The sequence below is a fragment of the Parasteatoda tepidariorum genome, chromosome 5 (assembly GCF_982258835.1).
Source record: "Parasteatoda tepidariorum strain Cologne lab strain chromosome 5, Ptep-v5.0, whole genome shotgun sequence".
Classification (NCBI taxonomy): domain Eukaryota; kingdom Metazoa; phylum Arthropoda; class Arachnida; order Araneae; family Theridiidae; genus Parasteatoda; species Parasteatoda tepidariorum.
In genome coordinates, this window is record NC_141759.1 from 68,257,588 (window position 1) to 68,279,809 (window position 22,222).

A 22,222-nucleotide genomic window follows, 5' to 3' on the forward strand; every position below is an offset into this window, starting at 1 on the left:
TCTCCCTAAAAAAGTTGGCTATCCTTGTTTTATAGCTATATTTTACACATTACTGGCTTATTCAAGCTTTGAATTGTGTTAAATAAAATTTTGGCTTTGCAACCATTTTAAAAACTAGTATAGGGCCAAATTATTCCTGGAAATATTCCAATAAACCACCAAATATGCAATTCTCTATCAAACATTTGTATCAATACAAATGTAATGAAGCTTTTTGATTAAACTTTTCTTTCTCATAAAAAGTTAATATGTTACTAACTTTTAACTTAAATTTCACAAAATATTAGATGACAGAGGTTGTTTTTTGGCAGCTGTTAGTTTTTTCTAGTTGAATAATATAGAAAGATATTAATTTGTATTGTAATAAATAACTGAAATCCTTCTTTAGACCATATTAAAAAAAAAAAAAAATCTATATTATTAAAAAAGTACATTAATTATTAGAAAAGTAATCGTAAATTTTAGAATAAAAATTGGTCCAGAGGTTTCACCATTTAGTCCAAAAACAGTATTACGTAATATTTTGAAACAAAATTGCATTTTATCAAATCAATACCTATGCTTAGAATTTTGAAATAAATATAATTCAAAAATAATTATTATTTGCTTAGAATTTTGAAATAAATATAATTCAAAAATAATTATTATTATTAAGTTTAAAATACAGAACACTTAATGTATGTTTGTATGGAATGATGAAACTCTCAAAATGTGTTAATTAAAGCTAGAATAATGAAAAAAAATTGACATTATGCAAAATAAAAAATATTTTTCAAAGGAAAAGTCTAAAATTAGAAACATATGAAGACCATAAGATTAATAGTAATTTTCTTATCATTTAAAAACTTGCAAAAAAAACAACAACAAATTATTTGTTTTTCTAATTTTAGCATAACTTGCTTAGGAAAATATGTATAATAGGTATAACTTTAGAGCTTCAGTTTAATCTTTTGTTGAATTTACTTCCCAGATGTTTTATTATTAGGTTTAAAAAAGCAACTATTAACATAGGAAACATGGTTTTACATAGTTTTGATGAAATTTATATAACAAAAATAATTAACAAAGTTAATAGAATAGCAATATTCCATACATCTATTCAAACTAGGGAATCACTAAGATTTAACAAAATTTTTTCATGAATTACGATATATTTTTTTTCTTTTCTATCAGCAAAACATTTATTTTTATTAAATGCGATTTAGATTAAAATTTCAAATTACCAATAATAAAAATAATAATCTTGAATAATAAAAATAAATTTATAATAGTAACAAGGATCATTGGCTTAAATCACCTTAATTTAAAGTACTAAATGATTTTTTTTAAAGAGATCATCAATTGTTCAATTTAAATTTACAAAGAATCTTAATATAAGATTGATTTTAATATAATGTGTTTAAACTCAACCAACTTGCTTTCATGTTTATGAAGGCATAGGATGACTAATTTGTTTTTTAATACTTTAAAAGCAATTTAAAAGAATTTCTCTTTGATAATAATATAATTAAATCTTTATATTGCTTAATAGTTTTTAACCTATTTCTTTTAAAAGGATAATCAGCATTAAAGGTTTGGGGTAGAGAATTACAGATCAAAGTGACAAAAAACGTAAATAAGTTATTTTACCTCTTTAATTTTACAATTGAAGTTTATGAAACAAAGTTTTATGTCATTCTTGAATTCTAAAGGAGGTTAAAAAAACCTGAAAGTCTAAGTTTAAATACTTCCTGTACGAAGAAGTCAAATTAAAACTTTTCAATAATCGTCATGCACAGGTTAAAATTTGATAAAGTTGAAAAGAACCACACACATTGTGCTATTTTGCACGATATACAGTTAAATTTAACTGCAACACTTTACATAAGCACATTTAATAACAATACATTTTAAAATTAATAAATTGTTTATTATAGACTAATTAATAATAAATATTTTTTTTTAACATGAACTACACAATCTTAAATCTGAATTAAGTTTTAGCATTAATTAATATTATGTTTTAATTTCGTTAAGTCTATAATCTCTTTCTTAACATATAACATATATGAATTTAAAACTTCACAACAACTTTCATGCACCAGATAAAATGTAATAAAATAAAATTGTAAAATAATAACACTTATTACTTTTTTTTTGACATGCATTTAATGAGAACTGCAAAAGTACTTGCTTAAACTCTATATTTTACCGATATATAACAACAGCAGTGTATCATTAAATCATTACGCACAATTAGTAACGGCAAAGTATTAAAATTAGCCACAGACTTGAATTTAACCACACACCAGCAAAAAAATTGTGGCTTAAATTTAATAAACAACCAGCCACTTTTCTCCATCGCTTTTTTTTAAAAAATAGTTTAGTGATAAAAGCACAACAATGTAGAAATAGAAATTGGAAAACGAAATTTTCATTAAAATGATTATGTCATCTTCAAAATTCTGATCCTTCCTAATCTATTAATTTGTGGTGAAAATATTTGTGTGGAAGGAGAGTTCTTTAACAACTTACATATTTCAAAGTTGTAATGTATACATTAAATGTATTTAAAATATTTTCACATTAAGTTCCTTAAAGTCAGTATGTTTAACTAAATTTTGTCCCATATTTACATTATTTTTATGGTAAAAATAAATTTTTTACAGCCGTAAATTATTTCTAAGATGAATTTAAAAAAAAAAAAAATTACATTAAATGCAAGCAAAAAAAAAAAAAAAAAAGTTAGCAAAAAGTGGCTACTAAGATATTTGGGTCTATCAACCACTGGCTTCTGACTGAAAATTTAAGTTTTCCAGGTCAAGTAAAAGCTTATCTGAGATAATTACCTTATTGAAAAATCAATTAAGCTTTGCTTGTATAAATGACTACAAAAGTTAAATTAAAAAAACAAACAATTAAAGTGGTAAAAAATTGATAAACTGGTATCAACAAAGAAAAAAATAACTATAAAAGTAAAAATTCATTTCAATTCCTTCTTGTTCTTTAACTCCATATCTATGTCATTTAGATCCATAGAAAATTAATTCATGTCCCTGACTAGTTAGAATTATCCACCAAAGCTTCAATAAATTTCTTTAAATATAATGCATTAAAAATACACATAACATTATAGATGTACATAATGTCATAACATTATACATACATATGAGCGCAATCGTGAGATGGGTAACCAGTTACACAAAATTGTTTCCACATATCTGCAAAGTCTCAAAGCATTCTCGTGAAGAAATTGTCAGCTGTACAATTCTAAACTTTAATTTTCATGTTAATATAACATGTTTGTTATAATAAGCAGAGCCATTAACATGAACAAAAATTTTTACCAAGCTTCTTAAGAGCTTGCTTATGCAGAAATATAACAGTAGTCAGTGAATATGGACCTCTTCGACAAGTAGGAACAGGGCCGGCCCAACCATCTCTGGTGCCCTTAGGCAAAAGTATTTCCACCATATATATAATTTTGACATATATATAATAACATGAAAATATATATAATAGCTGAATAATATAGGTATAATAACTTGAAAATTTAAGATTTTACTTTTACAAAGTATAATTAATAATGAATGTACTAAATTTTAATGGAAATCTTACAATCACATTTATATAAAATTCATAATTTCTCATTGGACACATTCACCAAAATTGTCTTAGAAGAAACCTATTTCTTTTTAAGATGAAAATTGTACTGCTAATTTGCTTATGCTTCCGCTTTTGGTATTTATTCTGAAAAATTATACACAATAAAAGATAATAAATTTTTAAATTGCTTAAATATTTTTCCATAAAGTTGAAAAACATTAAAATATCATTTTTAAATAAATCATGAATGTGAATTTTATGCCCCTTTTTTCTAGCGCCCCATTGCCTTGGTTCAAGTGATGGAAAATCAGGCCCCCCGGAGTAGGAAAAGCAGAACATTAAAAATTTTGAGTAAGGATTGTTACATTGAGCGATAGGGTCCTTTCATTTTGAGATACTGAATGACTAGGGATGGTCCACCATTTACAATATCAGGAGGTATTTGAGACAAAGGACAATTTTCAATACCCATGATTGAAAGGTTACTACAAAGTGCCAATTCAAAAGGTAAATGATGCAAGCTTGGATTATCATTGATAAGAAGGGTTTCCAGGTTTTCTAAAGTTCCAATTTCTTCTGGAAGACAAGCTAAGTTGTTTTCTCCCACATGCAACATTGTAAGGTTAGATAAATGACCAATGGCTCTAGGCAAAGAAGTCAATTGATTGCTTTGTAGAACTAACTTCTGCAACTCACATAAATAGCCTATATCATTTGGGAGGCTATCAAGCTTGTTTTCTTCCAAATCAAGAACTCTAAGTTTTCGCAGATTTCCAATAGACTGGGGGAGACGTTTGAGCAGGTTATTACTAAGAATTAAGACTTCCAAGGACTCCAAGCGATGAATATCATCCGGTAATTTAGTGAGTTGGTTTGTACCGAGATTCAGTTCAACCATATTAGACCACGAGCCTATATCTAAAGGTAAAGATGTGAGCTGGTTTTCCTTCATATTCAGTTTGGTTAAGTTTTTGGCACGAGAAAATATACCAAAAGGTATTTTGCTGATCTGGTTATGTTCTAAATTCACAGTATAAACATTGCAAAATTGTGATGGGCCTCCAATAGGAAAAGATGTGAAGCTATTGCGAGACAAAGTGAGATTAGTTAGGTTTGATAAACTAGATAACAAACCTTCTGGTAATTGTGATACATTATTATTTTCAATATTGAATTCTATCATATTAGCACACTGACTAAGAGATTTTGGAATTTCAACTAATTGATTATATCTCAGACCGAGCCTTGTAAGATTAACTAGCTGGCCTAATGTTTCTGGAATATCAATTAATTCATTATGGTGAACATCCAATGTAGACAACTGGACACAGTTACCTATTTCAGGAGGTAAATGCTTCAAATGGTTGTTGGATGCTTCAAATGTAACAAGTTGAGTTAATTTGCCTATTCCCTGTGGCAACTCCTGTATTTTGTTTTCGCGTAAACTTAGCATGGTTAAATTGGTAAGGTTAGCAATGTCTTCACCGACATAACGTATACGATTAAATCGTAGATACAAAGTGACTAATGATGTAAGTCTGTAAATAACTTCCGGTATTTCATTTAATTTGTTGTGTCTTAAATCAAGAACTTTTAGCTGCCTTAGATTTGCAAGAGTATCGGGCAAGCTGGTAAGTGAATTTTCGCTCAGGGCTAAGGTCCTCAAATTTACGAGACAGCCAATTTCAACAGGCAATGACGTGATCTTATTACCGTATAAGTAAAATTCGGTTAAATGCGTTAGCTCCCTCATCGATGGAGGAAGAATGCTGATATTTGATTTACTAAGATCGAGTCTTGTCGAACCTTCTTCCTTGCATCGCAGAAACTCCTTAGCAACATCTAAATCAGCTTGAATTGAACCTTTCTTTTTAGATGTACGTTTGGCTTTAGTCGTACCTGGATGGGTTACTGTAACTTGCTTTGGTCTTGCGGCATCTCCACTTCCTAGAGATCCAGAGCTCAATTTCTTTTGATTCCCCGCGTCTTTGGATCCAGATACTGATGTCGATTCTAATTGATTACTAAGTAGTAATTCTGCCGAATCGTGAGAAACACTTCCCATCATTGTTGAACAATTACAGGATGATGTCGCTCCTTGATTTAACATAATATTAGGACCTTCGACATCAGAAAAATTAGTTAGCATAATTAAAATGCCATCTTGCGTGTTTTCCCAATTCACCATCAAGATCCGCCATTGTGTAAATAAAATAAATTGTAAGCGCATGCGCATTAATGCCTACTGAAAGCTTGATTTCGAAAGTAACTAATTAACGGTAATTTTATTCTCCAAGATTTCTTGAAGCTTATTTAAATTGAAAAATAATGCAGAAAACTATATGAACATTCCAGATTTTTTATTTGGAAATTTGAATAAAATTTCCAACTGAAATTAAATTATACAAATTTTTTTTGGCAACAGCTGGTGTGGTTTATCTTCATTTGCGTCTGTTTGTTTTTGTTTTGCTGTTTTTCTATCTTCTGCGCTACGGCTATCTAAAGTATTAGTGCGGTAGTGGATTTAAATGCCCTTTAACTATTTAAATGTATAATTATGACATCTACTCTATTACGAACAAAAAAAGAAATGATTGATAATAAATTTGCTGTAATGAAATTTGTATCAAGACATAAATTGCTGTTTGCGTGCCTTATAATTGCTTGGATTATAGGCATGATATTCACAGGTTTACTTTTGAAAATTAGTTTAGCTTATAATTGTTTAAAATAAAATGTTTTAAAATTTATATTTTTCTTAAAATTGTTTAAAAGCTTTGTATTCAGTTTATATTTAAGTTCTGACTTCTTCGAAGCTTGTAAAATAATTTATAAATCGTTTGTTGATTGTTGTAATGCAAGAAACTAACACAAATGTGCCGCTGTTTTGTTTCTCACTCGATTATAAGTTAAATTGTTTGTTACAATTTGTATTACAATATTTGCTGCTTATATGATGGTTAATCACCCACGAACTTAAACGAGAATTAAAAATTTGGGATACTGTTTCGGAATGGAGCTTAAAAAGTCGTCAAACTATTATTGTCGTCTTCTTTAATATTTAATTAATTGGGGTTATAGGTCCTATTAGTATTGCAGCAAGAGATACTGCTGTTATAGGCACTTATATTTGGCACTTCCCTACTTGTAGCATGTTAGTTCTGATCACTGGGTATTACTGGTGTTATGGTAATTGTTACTGTGGTGCCTAATACAATTGTCTCCATTGAATTGCTTATCGGATAATCGAATAAATCACTTATGCAAGTAACATATGATGGAATTAAATTTTTTATATGAAGCAAATATTAAATTTTCTCATATTAATTATGGTTGCCAGTTTCATAAAGATAAGGAAAAAAATGAAGAAAAAACATTTTCTTTTCTAAACATTTCATCAGTTAGAATGGAATTTTCGTTTTTCAGTTTAGAAGAGAATATATGTGGTCAGTATCCTATCAATAGTGACTCCCTGTCTAATTCCTGAACCAAACAGGTCAGGTATTAGTTTAAAAATTAATCAAATCTTGCTAGCAGTTATATAGTAACCAAGGGTTTTTTAATCCTGTATGATTCACTTCATTCACTTAACATTTAGAACATTTTTCTTTAAATGTCAAGACAGTCTCCCATTACAGATATCTTTGAAAGGAAATAATATTATATGTCACACAAATATGTATTACTTATCATTAACATTAATTAATTTTATGTAAACTTAAGTGATATTTATGCTTTTGATATAAACACTAACAGCTCTAAGTATAATTAATTGTAGATGATTAAAATTAGTTTATTTCCTCAAAACATTATACTATGTATTACATACTATTCAAAGTAAAATTTTGCCAAAACATAGTTTTTAGCACTGAATAATGCACTCCTCTTATAATTGAATTATTTGAATGTAGTTGGCTAGAATCAATGGTATTCCTTTAAGCGGGGCTGACTGTATGTTGTTATAGATATGTAATATGAATACAGTAGTACCTGATGGGATTATTACCCTTTCCCATAACAGAATAGTGCCAAATTTTGTAACTTAATTTCATATAATAAAATTACTTTTATTAGAATTTTATATATATTTTTCATTCAGTGCACTTATATTATAAAATTTTTTTCTCTCAATTCAATGTTATTTATAAATTATAATTGAATAACCTGCTTATTTTAATACAGTTGGCTAGAATCAATTGTATTTCTCCAAGCAGGGCTGATTGTATATTATTATAGATATGTAATATGGGTACTGTAGTACCCTTTCCCATAACAGAATAGTACCAAATTTTGTAGCTTAATTTCACATAATAAAATTAATTAAATTAGAAATATATATATATTTTTTTGTTAGATGCACTTATATAATTGCAATTTTTTCTCTCAATTCAATCTTATTTGTAATTTAACTCATATTTATTGAATATTACTATTGTATCAAATTTAATGAGTATTAATTTTTTTGTGCAGTTTTTCTCATAAATAGAAGTGGACTATAATTTTGTAGCTTAATTTCACATAATAAAATTAATTAAATTAGAAATATATATATATTTTTTTGTTAGATGCACTTATATAATTGCAATTTTTTCTCTCAATTCAATCTTATTTGTAATTTAACTCATATTTATTGAATATTACTATTGTATCAAATTTAATGAGTATTATTTTTTTGTGCAGTTTTTCTCATAAATAGAAGTGGACGCACAAAAATGAAAGTACAAAGAATGTCTTCTCATCCATTGATTCACCCGCTACAGCATAACAGGTTGCCACCTTCTTCTAGTTTCAAAATGGTGAAAGCTCTGCGTTATTGTAATCCACCTAATGATATAATTCCTGGACAAGAAGGTGAAGCATTTAATTTCAGTTCATTCCATTCTAAATAAGATTTTAATTTGTGATTATTATAATTATTATTATTTTTTTTAATATTTCATATTAATTTCATTCAGTGTAAAAAAAACTTAAGGGAAAATTTACATTATTGTATTTAAAGTTTTCGAAAATCTTCTATCTAAAAATTATTTTTATCATTATTCAGACATTACCTTGAATTATTCAGAGAATTTACCTTTCAGTTTCTTAATGATTTAATTTACAAATATGAAATCCAGAGGGTAAAAAAGTCAGTGTTTATAAAACCTGATTCTGAGAAAAAATAAATTTCAGAAATGAATTTAGGAACGAATTTGCCCCAGCATGGCCCATCTCCAATGAGCTGTAGCATTTGGGGAAAATCAATTTTCCAGATTATTGATTTGTCAAAACTTAATAATCCTCAAAATACAACAAGTAGCAAATTTTTGAGAAAAAATGGACATAAACCGTTTTTACTTCTTGTTTTCATAGGTTATTATAATCTATGTAATAAAAGGGATTATTAATAAGATATCAGTCATGCACTTATTGAGTGCATGAAGAAATTTAAGTAAAGCATTTTTTATGAGATTTTTTTAAATAATTTTTTATATTTTATTAAAATATTTATTTGATAAAATACTTCGTTGAATCGAGTAAAGCAAAAAATTATTGCAAAAGTTCGAATCAGTTGGTAAATTTTATAAAGCTATTTTGTTATTGTGTCTAATATGCAGATATAGTTTATTATTTAAACTAGGATATAACTATTTGGATTAGATGTAAGCATTAATGATTTGTGGAAATATAAATATTTTTTTAAGCAATTTTTTCCTGACACGCTATTTAATTACAATTTGTAATTTGTTTTTATGAAATGCTTTTTGACATGTAATGTTGAAAATTAACTAATTAATTTATAACTTAAAGAGTGTTTTTAATTAAATAATTTTATTGGTGCACACAATTTTTTTTAGTGACGTACATAATTGTGTATTTATAACTGAAAGTTAAGAAAGAAATCGATTATTAACTGGATAAGAGTTGATTATCTATTTCTTATATTATGCTTCATAGGAAAGTGATTATATAATAAGGAGTTTTCCCCTAGCAATTGCTAGCTTGCTATTTTTAGTGTGAATTGAAGAAAAGCTATACGAAATTGCATGAAAAACTATTTAAATGCCCCCACCACATAGTTTTAAGAAGCTAGCTGTAAGAAGTTTTTATTTTTATCTCAATCAGGTAACAAAAATACAGATTAGTTTTTTCTCCAAAATATTGCCTAACATCAAACTTGCTTTGATATTTGGCCCTAAAGTTATAGTTTTCTGAGCTGGGTTTAAAATTAGCCCACATTTAAATGTCCTAAATCTTTCCATATATTGAGGTTTTAAAAATAAAATATGCTAAATGAAGATTGTATTGTTGATATCTTTGAAGCCTAAATCTAAGATAAATTTCTTTCGTAGGTAAATCTCCTGTTAATGGCTCACTTGAGTTAGTCGCTGTCATTGTTCGCCATGGGGATCGAGCTCCCCTTCGACCAATAAGAAACCAGTCAATTATCAATTGCGGTACTCAAAATAGTCCTATTCTTCTGAAGTACCTGAAAACTTTAAAACATTTAAGAGGATCAGCAAAACATTTATTTCCTTTCACAACATTCCCTTTACATCCTGGTGAGAAGCACTGCACATCTGCACAAATGACGTTGCTAGGTGCTCATCAACACTTAATGGTTGGTCAAGTACTTAAGAAGGCTTACATTGAAGATCATGGCTTACTTGGCAAAAATTGGTCTTCTGATGATATAAAACTCTACAGTACAATATATTCTCGAACTTACCAAAGTGCTGTAGCTTTTTTGTTTGGATTTTTGCCAAGTTTTAACATATCTAATATTAAAATCATACCATCAGCTGACACCAGATTCTGTATGACTGATTACTATTGCAACTGTCCTCTGGCAGCACAGTTGGAATCCCAGACAAATAAAAAATTGAAACGCTTGTTGCAGTCTCATCCTGCTGTACTTAATCTTTTGGGAAGGTTGAGCCCTATTGTCAAATACCATCCGAATCATTCTGATATCTTGGATCCTTTTGAAATGTTTGATAGTTTGATGGGCTATGTTTGCCATGGCTCTCATTTGCCATGTATTCCTGGAACAAACAAGTGTGTTACATTTGAGCATGTGCGAAATTTAATTGCATTCCTAGATTGGGAGGGCCGTCAGTTTATAAGAGATAGCTCAAATGTCAAAGCAGCTATGTTAAATATGCAAGGCTTCTTTATCCATCTGTTATCTAGCATGAAAAGTTACATAAACAAGAAAGACCGAGCACGTTTCATGCTTTATTCTGGTCATGACGTAACTCTTGAACCTCTTTCAACAGCACTTGGTATAAATGATGGGAATATGATTCCTTATGCCTCCAGGATTGTGTTTGAACTTTATAGTCATACCGTAAATAGTAAACTAAATTATGTCTTGAAAATTTTATTCAATGGGAAAGATGTGACTAAATATACAAGTTTCTGTAAACCATACTTTAAAGATTCCTCCAGAAAATTGCCTCGTTCTGCAGAGTATGGAATGTGCCCATTTGAAAGTTTTAGGAAGTATGTTGAAGATTTCATCTTAGCAATGAGTGCTTCCTCGTTTCAAGCAGCCTGCAATGTTGCACAAGCTACTTCTAATCCCTTTGATGTTAGATATGGTTCCTATGTTGACGAATCTTATAAACCTGATTGAAAATTCTATGCATTTTGAAATAGTTAAGTGTCGTATTAGGTTGTTCCATATGAAATGAATTTTCAATACACATTTTTTTAAAACATCGCAAAAACAAAATTTATTGAACACACTGCATCAAAACTTATTCCATCTATCTAAATGTACTTTTGCCCTGATTTACAAAGTAATAAGTCAGTTTCACATACGCCTTTGATTTTGCACCAATGAGCTGAAAATTAGCTGTTTTGACAGTTTTTTTTTAATATAACGTTTTAACTCACATGGTTAAAGATTACTAACCAATAGAGAATGTGGTGATTGAGGCAGAAACTCAAACTTTAATTTTATTTAGATTTTTTTTTTATTGTATGACCTACAAAAAATGATATTCTGCATTTCTTGGTTAAAAATAAAAAATTTTTTGCTTCACAAATGACAATTATTTTCACAACTTCAATTGCTGGGCATTAATTACACGATTACTTTCTTAGATGATATGATGGAAATGAATAAATATACAAATAATTAAAAGTCCATTTTATATGTTACAACCTTATATCTGTACAAGTGTTCAAACTGTGTTCATCTCTATTTGGTAATTGAAAGCTATGGGCAGCTACTTAATATTTAAAATGCTAAAAAAGAGTGTTTTTTGGCACCTTTATTCAAATTTTTCTTGTTATGTGCATTTATACATATTGTTGTAGTTTGAATATAACCTCTTTTAGAGATTCACATATGCATACTAAATTTAGTATTTTTTCTTGTCAAATTTTATCACATATATTATTTAAAATAGATTTTTATAATGTATAAAACACCATCTTGAAAGTTTTTCCCTTCTAAATTTTTATATTAATTTTAATATCTTCAAAAGAATTGTCTGTGTAAAACTGCATGTAATGAAACTATATGTATTATCCTCTATGAATGAGGTTACGAATTTCAAAGATATGATTGTCAGAATGTTTTAAACTTAGACTAGAGTCATGGGTCCCTTTCAGAGAGAAAAAGGTTATTACTTTCACCATATTTGCCTAAGGAAAATAATATATCCAGAATATCCTTATTTATTCAGTAACTAACTAATATTTTTGAATAATTTTTGTTTTATTTGATCCATTAAAACATGTTCTATTGCACTTAAAACTTTACTTTAATAAAAGCTCTGAAAATACTTAACACCTTAAAATTTAAAATAATGTAGTTAAGTTCAATAGAACATATTTCAATGACTAAAATTATTCAAAATATAAATTAGTTTTTTTAATAAATAAGGAAATTCCAGATGTATTTTTTTCTGTAGATTAACATGGTTTAAGTAAAATTCTTTTTCTCCCTGAAGGGGACCACTAAATATAATTTTTAGTGACATGGAAATAATGACTTAATTATTTTATTGATTTTATTGTACCTGCAAAATATAAAAATATGTAGTATGTAAAACTATATTACACTATACTTAATTGTTAAAGTTTAATACTCTTTAATTAAGAAAACTTTTCAACGGAAATGTTACAGTAAAAAATTCTCTCTTGTTTCAATAAGTAACGTTTTGCCCTGTTGAGCACATATTTTAGTTTAAGGAAGTGCTCAGTGGCAGTTTTGAAAATATTGAGATTTTTTGTGTGAAAAAATCTTATTTAATTATATGATTTGTTTCGACAAATTTAAATTTTGGAGATCTCAGTGGATAAAGGTACTGACTGATAGTTAAAGTGTTTTTGGAGTTGAACAATTTCTTCTCATTCCAATGAATAATTTTTGTTCCGTTGATCACATATTTCAAGAGCTTAGTGGAAGAAGATTATCAGTGGCAGTTTGAAAACAATTGAGGTTTTTTTTTGTGGAAAAATCTTATTAGTTTTATTTAATTTTATTTAATTGCATGATTTATTATAACATCTTGAAATTTTAGAATTGCAGTAAATTCAAAAGTAACAGCTATTTTTCTTCAAGAGTTGAAGATTTTAGCTGCAATCGGCAGCTAGAATCTTCGTTATTTAATAATTCATATAATAATTTTTTTATAATTAGTATAGTATTTTCTCATCATTATATTCTTTTCTCTGTGTTTAACTTATATGTATTTTTATATAGGATTTAAAAAAAAAAAAAAACCAATTCTTGGATTGCTACATTTCTGTATTCAATTGAATCCGAATAAATTGTTTTAATATGTTTAATGAAAGTTTTAAAAAATCATTAGTTTAAATTAATGTTTTTATATATTAGTCACAGTTCCAAATAATAATTCTTAATTTAATTATTAAAGAAAATATTAATTAATATAGAAAATAGTAGATTTAATAAGTATTCTGTTTCTGGCTATTGCTTTGTATTGACATGATAATTATTAAATGTTAATCTGTTAGAGAACATGATGAAATTTTTTCCCTATTCCCAGAATTATTAGTTAGTCTTATTATGAATGCTTTTTTGAAATTTACTTTTGATCTACAACTTATCTGCATTCCCTTTTCTACTCAATAAATATTTATACTTTAAAATAATTTTGATTACTTTTAGGAGTTATTATAACTGTTGCTGATAGTTAATATTTAGTGTTTATCACTTAATAAGTTGTTTATCTAGTTTTATAATATTTTATTTATTATGGTGGTGTTTATTTCTTGTTGTCTTCAATGATATGACTTCATATGTTGCATAAGGTGAAAGACTGCCATTAATATTTGTTTTTAGAATTCTTGCCGAAAATGTAATAAAGAGTTCCCACTTAATATTAATATTTATTCTCTTTAAAATAAATATTAATATTTAAGTACGGATAAACGAAAAGCGCTATCGAAATTTAATGGTCCACTATTAAGGAGGTTGGGACTAAAAACATCAAAACATGTTGAATTTTTGGAGGAACCAGAGGGGAATTGAAAGGTGATTATTAGAAACACCTATAAGGTTTTTTAAGCAGATTTTGTTAATTCCCATCTTCCATAGTAGTGGTTCATGGGATGTAGAGCATATTTTTTTTTATCTCTTAAGTATTTGTATTTGTAACCTTAAATGTGTACATTTTTTGGCCAAGAATTTAAAAAATATGTATTCAGGGCTGTTGTTATAGAATACTGGGCATATAAAGTCAGGCATTTAAGGGCAATATGAGCTAATCAAACTTAAATTTTCTACTTAAACTATTAAAGAAAAATATTTTAAAGCATTTTTTGTAGTTACTAGTAATCTAAGGAATTTAACTCCTTAAACAAGTGTAATGTAAGAAAAGTAACAGAAAGACCATAGCATGGCTCACTAGTATTTTAATACTTTTTCTTGATAAATTTTTAAATTTGAATGTCAAGTTTTCATTTTAATATAATTTCCTATAATTTTCCTATAATTCAGTAGGTTAAAATATTAAGATTTAATTTAACAATTAGATTAAATATTGCAAGTCCCTTTATATTTTTCAAGGCTCAAAATATGCCAAATAAAAAATATTGTGATATTTAAATATAAAATATATACTTATCTTTTAAACTTAGTTTGTTTTTGTTTTAAATGTATGTATTTGTATGCTTTTTTGATATTGTTTTTAACATAGTAAGCTCTTACTTACTGATTGACAATTTAAGTCTACTAACAATATAATTTGTTGTAGTTTTTTGTCATTGTTTTAATTTTTGAAATTTTAATTAAGGAAGAGTACTTAATTTAGGCATAAAAATTGTTCTCAATATTATATTTAAACAATTTTAATTTCATTTCAAAACAAACTTAGCAAATGTAATTCATTTTGTTTTTATTTAATCTGTTTAAAATCCTGAAAAAATGTATTTTATTTTGTCTTTATATTTTATCCTCGACTATGGTGTTTAAAGATACTACTACTTTATGATATTTTTCATTTTAAATTCTTTGTTGTTAAACATTTCCTTCATGAAATTATAATTATTTAGAGAATTATAATTTATGTATCTATGTATCGTTTAGAATATCTTTGTTTCTTGTGATTGTTTAATTTGGCTATTTTCAGTTTTTTGATTTAGATGAAGAAGTAACTACTATTGTGAAATTGGAATTTTTTTGGCGAAAATCACACAAATTACAAATGTATTGTTAAATTATTGGCATAAGGTGTTCAAAATCATTATTTTACGTTTGTAATGTATTGTCGGTCCTTCAGACCTTTGAAAGATTTGAACTTTATTGATGTGTATGAGAAATCCCATGATCCAAACGTTTCCGAAGTTCTAAAATAATTCGTTAAGTATTAATGGAGAAATATGAAAAAGTGCTTTAGTATAGAAGTGTTTCCATTATTTTGTCCATCCCCTGTATGTGCATGAATAATTTAATAATATATTTTATTTTGAAAAAATATGTTAAAGTAAACTTCAACGTTTTACACTATATGAATATTAGGTTATAATGTGTACCCAACAAGTATCCACCTGAGAGTTATAACAAGCATCAATGCTCATTAAAAATAATTAGGTGTATGTATACCTAACTATTTTTAAACCTAATTATTTTTAATGAGCATTGATGCTTGTTATAACTCTCAGGTGGATACTTGTTGGGTACACATTATAACCTAATATTCATATAGTGTAAAACGTTGAAGTTTACTTTAACATATTTTTTCAAAAGTTTTGTTTAGACTAATTTATGTTTGAATGAAAAAAAAAGTTTTTTTTGTCAGACAAATAGTTTTATTAAACTGTGTTTAAAAAATTTGAAGAATAATTTTAGATTATTTCATGTAAAAAAAAAAAAGAACAGGAAATTTTTCTTTTGGAATTTTAGACAGCAAATTTAATTTCCTATTATTTAAACAAACTATTAAAAAATAGTTCTGTACTCACTATACACAAAACATTTTTTCTTAGATTGTAAATTTTATGATTAATATTTTGATCAAAATACTTAATTGTAAGTGTAAGTAATTTTAACTAATTATCTTACAAATTATTAAATTGCAGACATTTTAAATGCTAGAAGCAATTAATTGTGAAATTTGGGAAAAAAAGAATAAAGTGTTTTGTTATATTATATTGTAATTATATTAATATCTAATTTACATTATGCAATTTTTTTTAACCCATTTGATATATTTTTAATGTAACCTGTTATAATTTTTTTTATATCTTGACTCTTGACAATCTTTTATAATGTGATTTGTATTGAAAATTATTCTTTTTAAAGTTCAATTAAAGCTTTGAAAGACAACAAAGTAAAACCAAAACATAATTTTTTTAAAATAAAATATTTATTAATTAGTTTATATTAAATTGAAAAAAATATTGTCTTTTTTTTTCTTGCTTTAATTCTTCTCTCTTTTTTCTTGAATTTGTTTTAGTACTATTGAAATGACCAATCCTTTCCAATTTCCTTTCTTTTCTTTCTTTCTAATGAAATGAGTAAAAAGCCTAAAAGGTTGTTAAGTATAAATAACTTTTTATATGTTTTTCTTCTTTTTCTTTCTATTCTTCTTTTCCCTTCAACTGTTTCAAACAATAATTGACCTAAAAGATTGTTAAAAATAAGTTTCTTTTAAACTTTGATGATATTCATTATATTTTGTCGTTTTATTATGTACTTAAAGTATTTTTTATAAGTTCTTACACTGTTATATATATTTCTATTAATTTATATTTTTGTTATAGTATAGAAATGTGCTGTTTTTGAGGAATTAATAGAGTTAATTTTTTTATCTCTTTCTGTTAGTGATATTAAAGATCTAGCATACTGACTTTTGTAATTTAATTATACATTTTCAAAAATAATTTTTCAATGTAGCAATATATTCAAAACATTTTGTACAGTATGTGTAAGTGTCATTTAGCATAGTTGCACAACTTTTAAATAATTTTTGTTAGCATTAAGAATATCTCTTTCTTCTATCCTAATGTAGTGGGAAGTTACAAAATCTCATTTTTAGTTTTTATACTATTGTCTGTTATCATCTACTAAAATGTAACTTTGTTCCTAACATTTTTAAATGTTGTTTTTTAGACATATCATGTTTTTTCTTGTTAAAGTTTTATTTTTTAAAATTTAGTATCATGTTTCAGAAAATTTATTTGTTTTTAAAATCTTCGTCAAGAATTTCAATTTTTCATAATTTTTCACTTTTTATATTTAAAGTCTTTATTTTAGAAGTTGCTAAGTAGCAGGGACTCATTGAATTTACTAATAATAATTGTTTTTTTTCCTTCATTTCATTGGTGTATGTAGATGTCTACATCACTATTAATTTTTAATTGTTTAAAATTGTATTAATCAGTTTGAACACATTTATTTTTCAAAAAAATCATTTATCAATTTTTATTCAGTTAGTGTCTTACTGTCTTCATTGCTATTAACTTTTATATGTGTAAAATGCATTTAAAGAAACATTCATTTTATTTTAATCCATTTATTTCTAGAATATAGTCTTGAAAGATAAACTGTAAGGTTAAATAACCCCACACATTAATGGTTATTAAAGGCTAAGTAAATTTTGCAAAGAGTAATAAATATGCCAATTGCATTTTATTTTAATGTGACTTTTGCAGGTTTTAAAAGTTCAAATTTTTTTTTTGGAGTTTTGAAATTATACATAAACATAAGTATTGTGTTGTGGTAAAAGTAATTTCAGATTTTGTTTAGTTTAAAAATTCCATTGAAATAAAAACTAAAATTTTTATCTTAAAATGTCATTGAATGTTCATTATCTGGTTTTTTTTTTAATTCGTGAAAGCTTAAATGCTAGCTTAATTAAGATGCAAGAATGTGCCAAAATACATATCGATGTTAAAAACATTACAGATAGAGCTGTGTTGGTTCTGTGGTTAAAGCACTGAACTGTCATTGTGAAGAACTGAGGTTGGATCTCCAGCACCTACATGAATCTCTTCCAGCTTGCCGGCTTGTGTGCGAGGTAAAGGCGGCCTGTTCGCAATGCTGACCACATTGCTACAATCACACAATTGGTGGCAAAACTGTGTAGCCTTAACCACCATGACCCCATGGCCCACTACAGGCTGTTGAGGGAATATTTTAATCTTTACAGATAAATAGCAGCTTTTTAATGTTTTTAATTTAAATTGTCTTTTTAAATTGATAAACGATAACTTAATTTTTTTGAAAGAAAAATGAGGAAGCTGTAAATTTTTTTTAAAGACTAAATATTAGACTTTTAAAATTTTGGAAACTTTCATATTAAAAATATTGTGAACAATAGAAAATGGCTAAAATTCATAATATCATAAATTAAATTGATTTGTTGTATTCCTTTATTGGATTTTTTTTATATTTAAGTTGTATTTTTAGCTGCCAAACATTTATTTTGAATATTACTCAAACTTTGCTTTTAGGAAACATGTTGTCTTTAACAATAATAAATTTTGCTATGTATGTTCGTCAATGATATGATATCATGAAACAAAACATTTGTTACTCATTTTCGCTAAAGATAATTAATTCGTTATTTGTACTTCGATTACATAATATGTATATGTGTGGAAACTTATGAGTATTGTAAGGAGCCAAATTAAATTTACATTGTTACTGTTTGTTGTGTGTGTAATTTAATATAAAAGTAAAATTTTTTATATTAATATTTTCTGTGATATATATATATTCTGTATAGATAGTGGAAAAATTAAAGCTTTGCTTAAAAAATATTTGCATTATTATTATCATTATTATTTTTTTTTTTTGCATTTGTTAATTTTGCTTCGTAATTTGGTTTTTAACTAATCAACAAGGGTGCTGTTTGTTCTAGATTCCTTGCTTACCCTGTGGCAGAATCACAGCGACATTGTCGTAGAACGTTACAGACGTCTTGCAGAAAGATTTAAAAAAAATATATATATACTTTTCTACAGAAATTTAGACATAATATTTGAATCATGCATTTAGATAATAAATTTTTGACACGCTCAATTTACGCCGATCATAAATCGATGTTATTTCTCGGTTGTATTTTCGGCAGTTATTGATATTGATTTTCGAGTGGATTTTAAACATCCTGATATATTTCGAACAATATGAAAAATTCGAATCGTGCATTTGAGTAATTAAATTCCAAAAAATTCGTGTTTGTAAAGCGATTAATCATATTTAGGTTAGTTTACAAATGAATCAAAAATGCTCAAATTAGTGAAACCTAGCATTTATTTACATAAATTTTTTTTAAAAAATTACTTATAATTAAAAGAGAATAATTTTCAATTACATAAAATTGACTTACATGGAAAATAAATAAATATTTCAAATAATTCACAAAATAAAGTTCTGAGCTAGTTTCAGTGTTCTGAGTTTATAAAAACCGAGTTCAAATAACTATTCAATAACATATGTATTGCATGCATATAATTGTTTTAAAATTCAAGGGTATTTTATAGATTTGCTTTTTGAGCATCATTGCTAACAATATTTTCACATACCCCTATTGGTACATATTAAGATGGTCATTATTTTTCAAAGTTTCAGCTCTGTCCACCTATCTTATCAGTACAAAGACGATTCGTGCAAAAAAGTCAATTGGACAACTTCAAGCTGACCCTCATCAAATATTGTAACTTTTGCCCAAAAAGCCATTTTTCAGATAAATGATTTTTTTTTTCAAATCAGATTTCTTTTCAAGCTCATAACATTATGTCGATGCAATTTAAAAAGTTTGGCATCATGATTTATAACTCCAATAGTAACATATATACCACATTTTAAGAACTTCTAAATCTAGAAGCTTTTTCGTTTCTTTTGTTTGTTTTACAAACTTATGTGATAAGTTACTTGTTTATTACTTATTACTATAAGAATTACATTTTTAATATAAAATAAATTATAAGTATAAAAAATGCGATTTATAAAGTATTTGTTTCAATCTCCAATGTTTTCTAATTTTTTAAGTAATTTAAAATCATAGAAATTGGAGCCATTAAAATCAGTGCTTTCCAAACTTCTTATACCTGCGCCCCCCTCTTTGGAAAAAAAATTTGTTGTGCCCCCCTTAATTTTTCTAACAATCCAATTTCATAAACACTCATCTGATACTGTAAATTATTTAATGGGCTACAAAATAATATACAATATTATGTATAAAAATACATAAAAAATAATTATCTATTTTAAGAAATAATAATATAATGTAATAAAAACAAATCTTACAAAAGTACAAAAAATAGAATTCAACATTAATACAACATTATAAAAATTTAATGTGAAGGGTGAGCTTGTTTTTCAGCACAAATTTTGTCAAACCGTGGTATCATTGAAGATATCGCGGTTCTCAGTTCCTTTTCAATCTTTAAGCAAGATCGATACTTTGTCTTTAAGACAGCTACTGCAGAAAACCCAGTTTCACATAAGTAAGATGTTACAAAGGGCAATAAAATTTCTAAAGCTTTATTTGTTAAAGTAGGAAACTCGTCCTTTACTCGTAACCAAAACGTGACAATATTATTTTCGTGTTGAAACATCTGCTTTAATGTGCTGTCACTAGATAAGTCAATTATCATTTCCTGCTCTGCTGTCGTAAGGCCAAAATCATCATATTTTTCAATCACAAACGGGTTTCTAATCCATTCATATTTGGACATGTCAAGATCTTTAAAGTAAAACGAGAATTGCTCCCTTAAACTGGTCAAGTGTTTATTAATAAGAACTTTACTTTCTTCTATTTCATCTGCAAGACAGGTAATTTTAAAAGTGGGAAACATGTCAAAGTTATTATTTTTCAAACTTATTATCCACAGTTCCAATTTTCTTATAAATGCAGTAACCTTGTCTTTCTGGACAAAAGCATGAATTTGAGGCCCTTGCATTGATTTATTTAAAGTACTGAGTCTTTGAAAAATATCCACTAAATACGCAAGTTTTACAAGGAATTTCGTGTCATAAAACAAATTTGCTTCATCTCTATTATTATCAGTAAGGAATATGGCGATCTCTTCTTTTAGCTCAAACACCCTTTGAAGTACTTTGGAACGAGAAAGCCAACTTGCCTCACAATAATATAGAAGAGATGTATATTCTGAACCCATGTCATTACACAATTTTGCGAAAAGCCTTCCTCTTAATGGGCTATTTTTGATAAAATTTACAACTCTTATAATAACTTGAAATACTGTTAGTATATCTTCACCCATATCTCTTGAAGCAAGTGATTGTCTATGAATCATGCAATGCGTCCAACTTGCCCGAGGAGCCACCTTTCGAACTAGTGCCTGTAGACCAGCGTTTTTTCCTGCCATAGATGGAGCTCCATCTGTGCATAGTCCAACGCAGTTCTCCCACAGAATGTTATATTCATTGAAAAATTTATCAATCATATTAAAAACTTCACTTGCTGTAGTATTGCTTTCAATAGGTTTACAGAATAACATGTCTTCTCTAACATCAGTTTCCACAACATATCTTGCATATGTAATCAAGTGTGCATCCTTAAGAACATCTGTAGCCTCATCTGCTTGCAACGCGAAAGAAGATAGTTTTACTTTTTCTATTAATTGGTCGCAAAGATCTTCAGATATATCGGATATTCGTCTTCCCACCGTATTATCTGCAAGTGGAATGATTTTAAGTTGATCAGCATATGATTCACCTAGCATCGTAGCTACCATGTCAATAGCTGCAGGTAGCACTAAAGTTTCTCCTATTACATGGGGTTGTTTGCATTTAGCAATTCTATAAGAAACCTTATAAGACGCAAGCAATGCTTTTTGTGTAACAGACATGGTCTTTGAAAACATTTCTTTTTGTTTATTTAAATTTTCCAATTTTCTTTGGAAAAATTCTATTGTCTTGCCAACGTGATCTGCATGTACGTTTTCGAGATGCCGTTTTAATTTATTTGGTTTCATGCTGTCTGAGGCCAAAGTATTCAGACACAGCAAACACATTGGTCGTTCTTGGCCATTAATGACTTTACATGTAAATCCAAATGATAAGTACATTGGATCATATTTTCTACATTTAGGTTTACTATTTTGCGAAGATGTTCCGCTATTTTCGTTACCTCTTCTTTTGCCGTCTGCTTCTGCTTCATTCAATTTTCTTTTCAACCCAGTTACGTATTTATCCATCTAAAAG

The 22,222-nt window shown here is 27.3% G+C and overlaps 3 protein-coding genes across 4 annotated transcripts; 1 reads left to right on the forward strand and 2 right to left on the reverse strand.

Moving 5' to 3' along the window:
- Positions 1-1,153: 1,153 nt before the first annotated feature.
- LOC107446280 (leucine-rich repeat protein soc-2 homolog) lies at positions 1,154-5,851 on the reverse strand. Its single transcript, XM_016060887.5, has one exon. The coding sequence runs from the start codon at positions 5,819-5,821 to the stop codon at positions 3,947-3,949; it is 1,875 nt and encodes a 624-aa protein (XP_015916373.3). The 5' UTR covers positions 5,822-5,851; the 3' UTR covers positions 1,154-3,946.
- A 156-nt stretch (positions 5,852-6,007) lies between these two features.
- On the forward strand, positions 6,008-12,615 carry LOC107446281 (2-phosphoxylose phosphatase 1). 2 transcript variants are annotated; one of them, XM_016060890.4, is made up of 3 exons: positions 6,008-6,260; positions 8,266-8,436; positions 9,918-11,302. In XM_016060890.4, the coding sequence occupies exons 1-3, from the start codon at positions 6,143-6,145 to the stop codon at positions 11,201-11,203; spliced, it is 1,575 nt and encodes a 524-aa protein (XP_015916376.2). In that variant the 5' UTR covers positions 6,008-6,142; the 3' UTR covers positions 11,204-11,302. The 2 variants fall into 2 exon arrangements, with proteins under 2 accessions (XP_015916376.2, XP_015916375.2); XM_016060889.4 differs by having other exon boundaries at positions 6,009-6,275; positions 9,918-12,615.
- Positions 12,616-17,976: 5,361 nt separating this feature from the next.
- Positions 17,977-21,867, reverse strand: LOC147809461 (zinc finger BED domain-containing protein 5-like). The gene is made up of 2 exons (XM_087162824.1): positions 20,512-21,867; positions 17,977-18,168 (listed from the first exon to the last, which is right to left on the reverse strand). The coding sequence occupies exons 1-2, from the start codon at positions 21,865-21,867 to the stop codon at positions 17,977-17,979; spliced, it is 1,548 nt and encodes a 515-aa protein (XP_087018950.1).
- Positions 21,868-22,222: the final 355 nt, after the last annotated feature.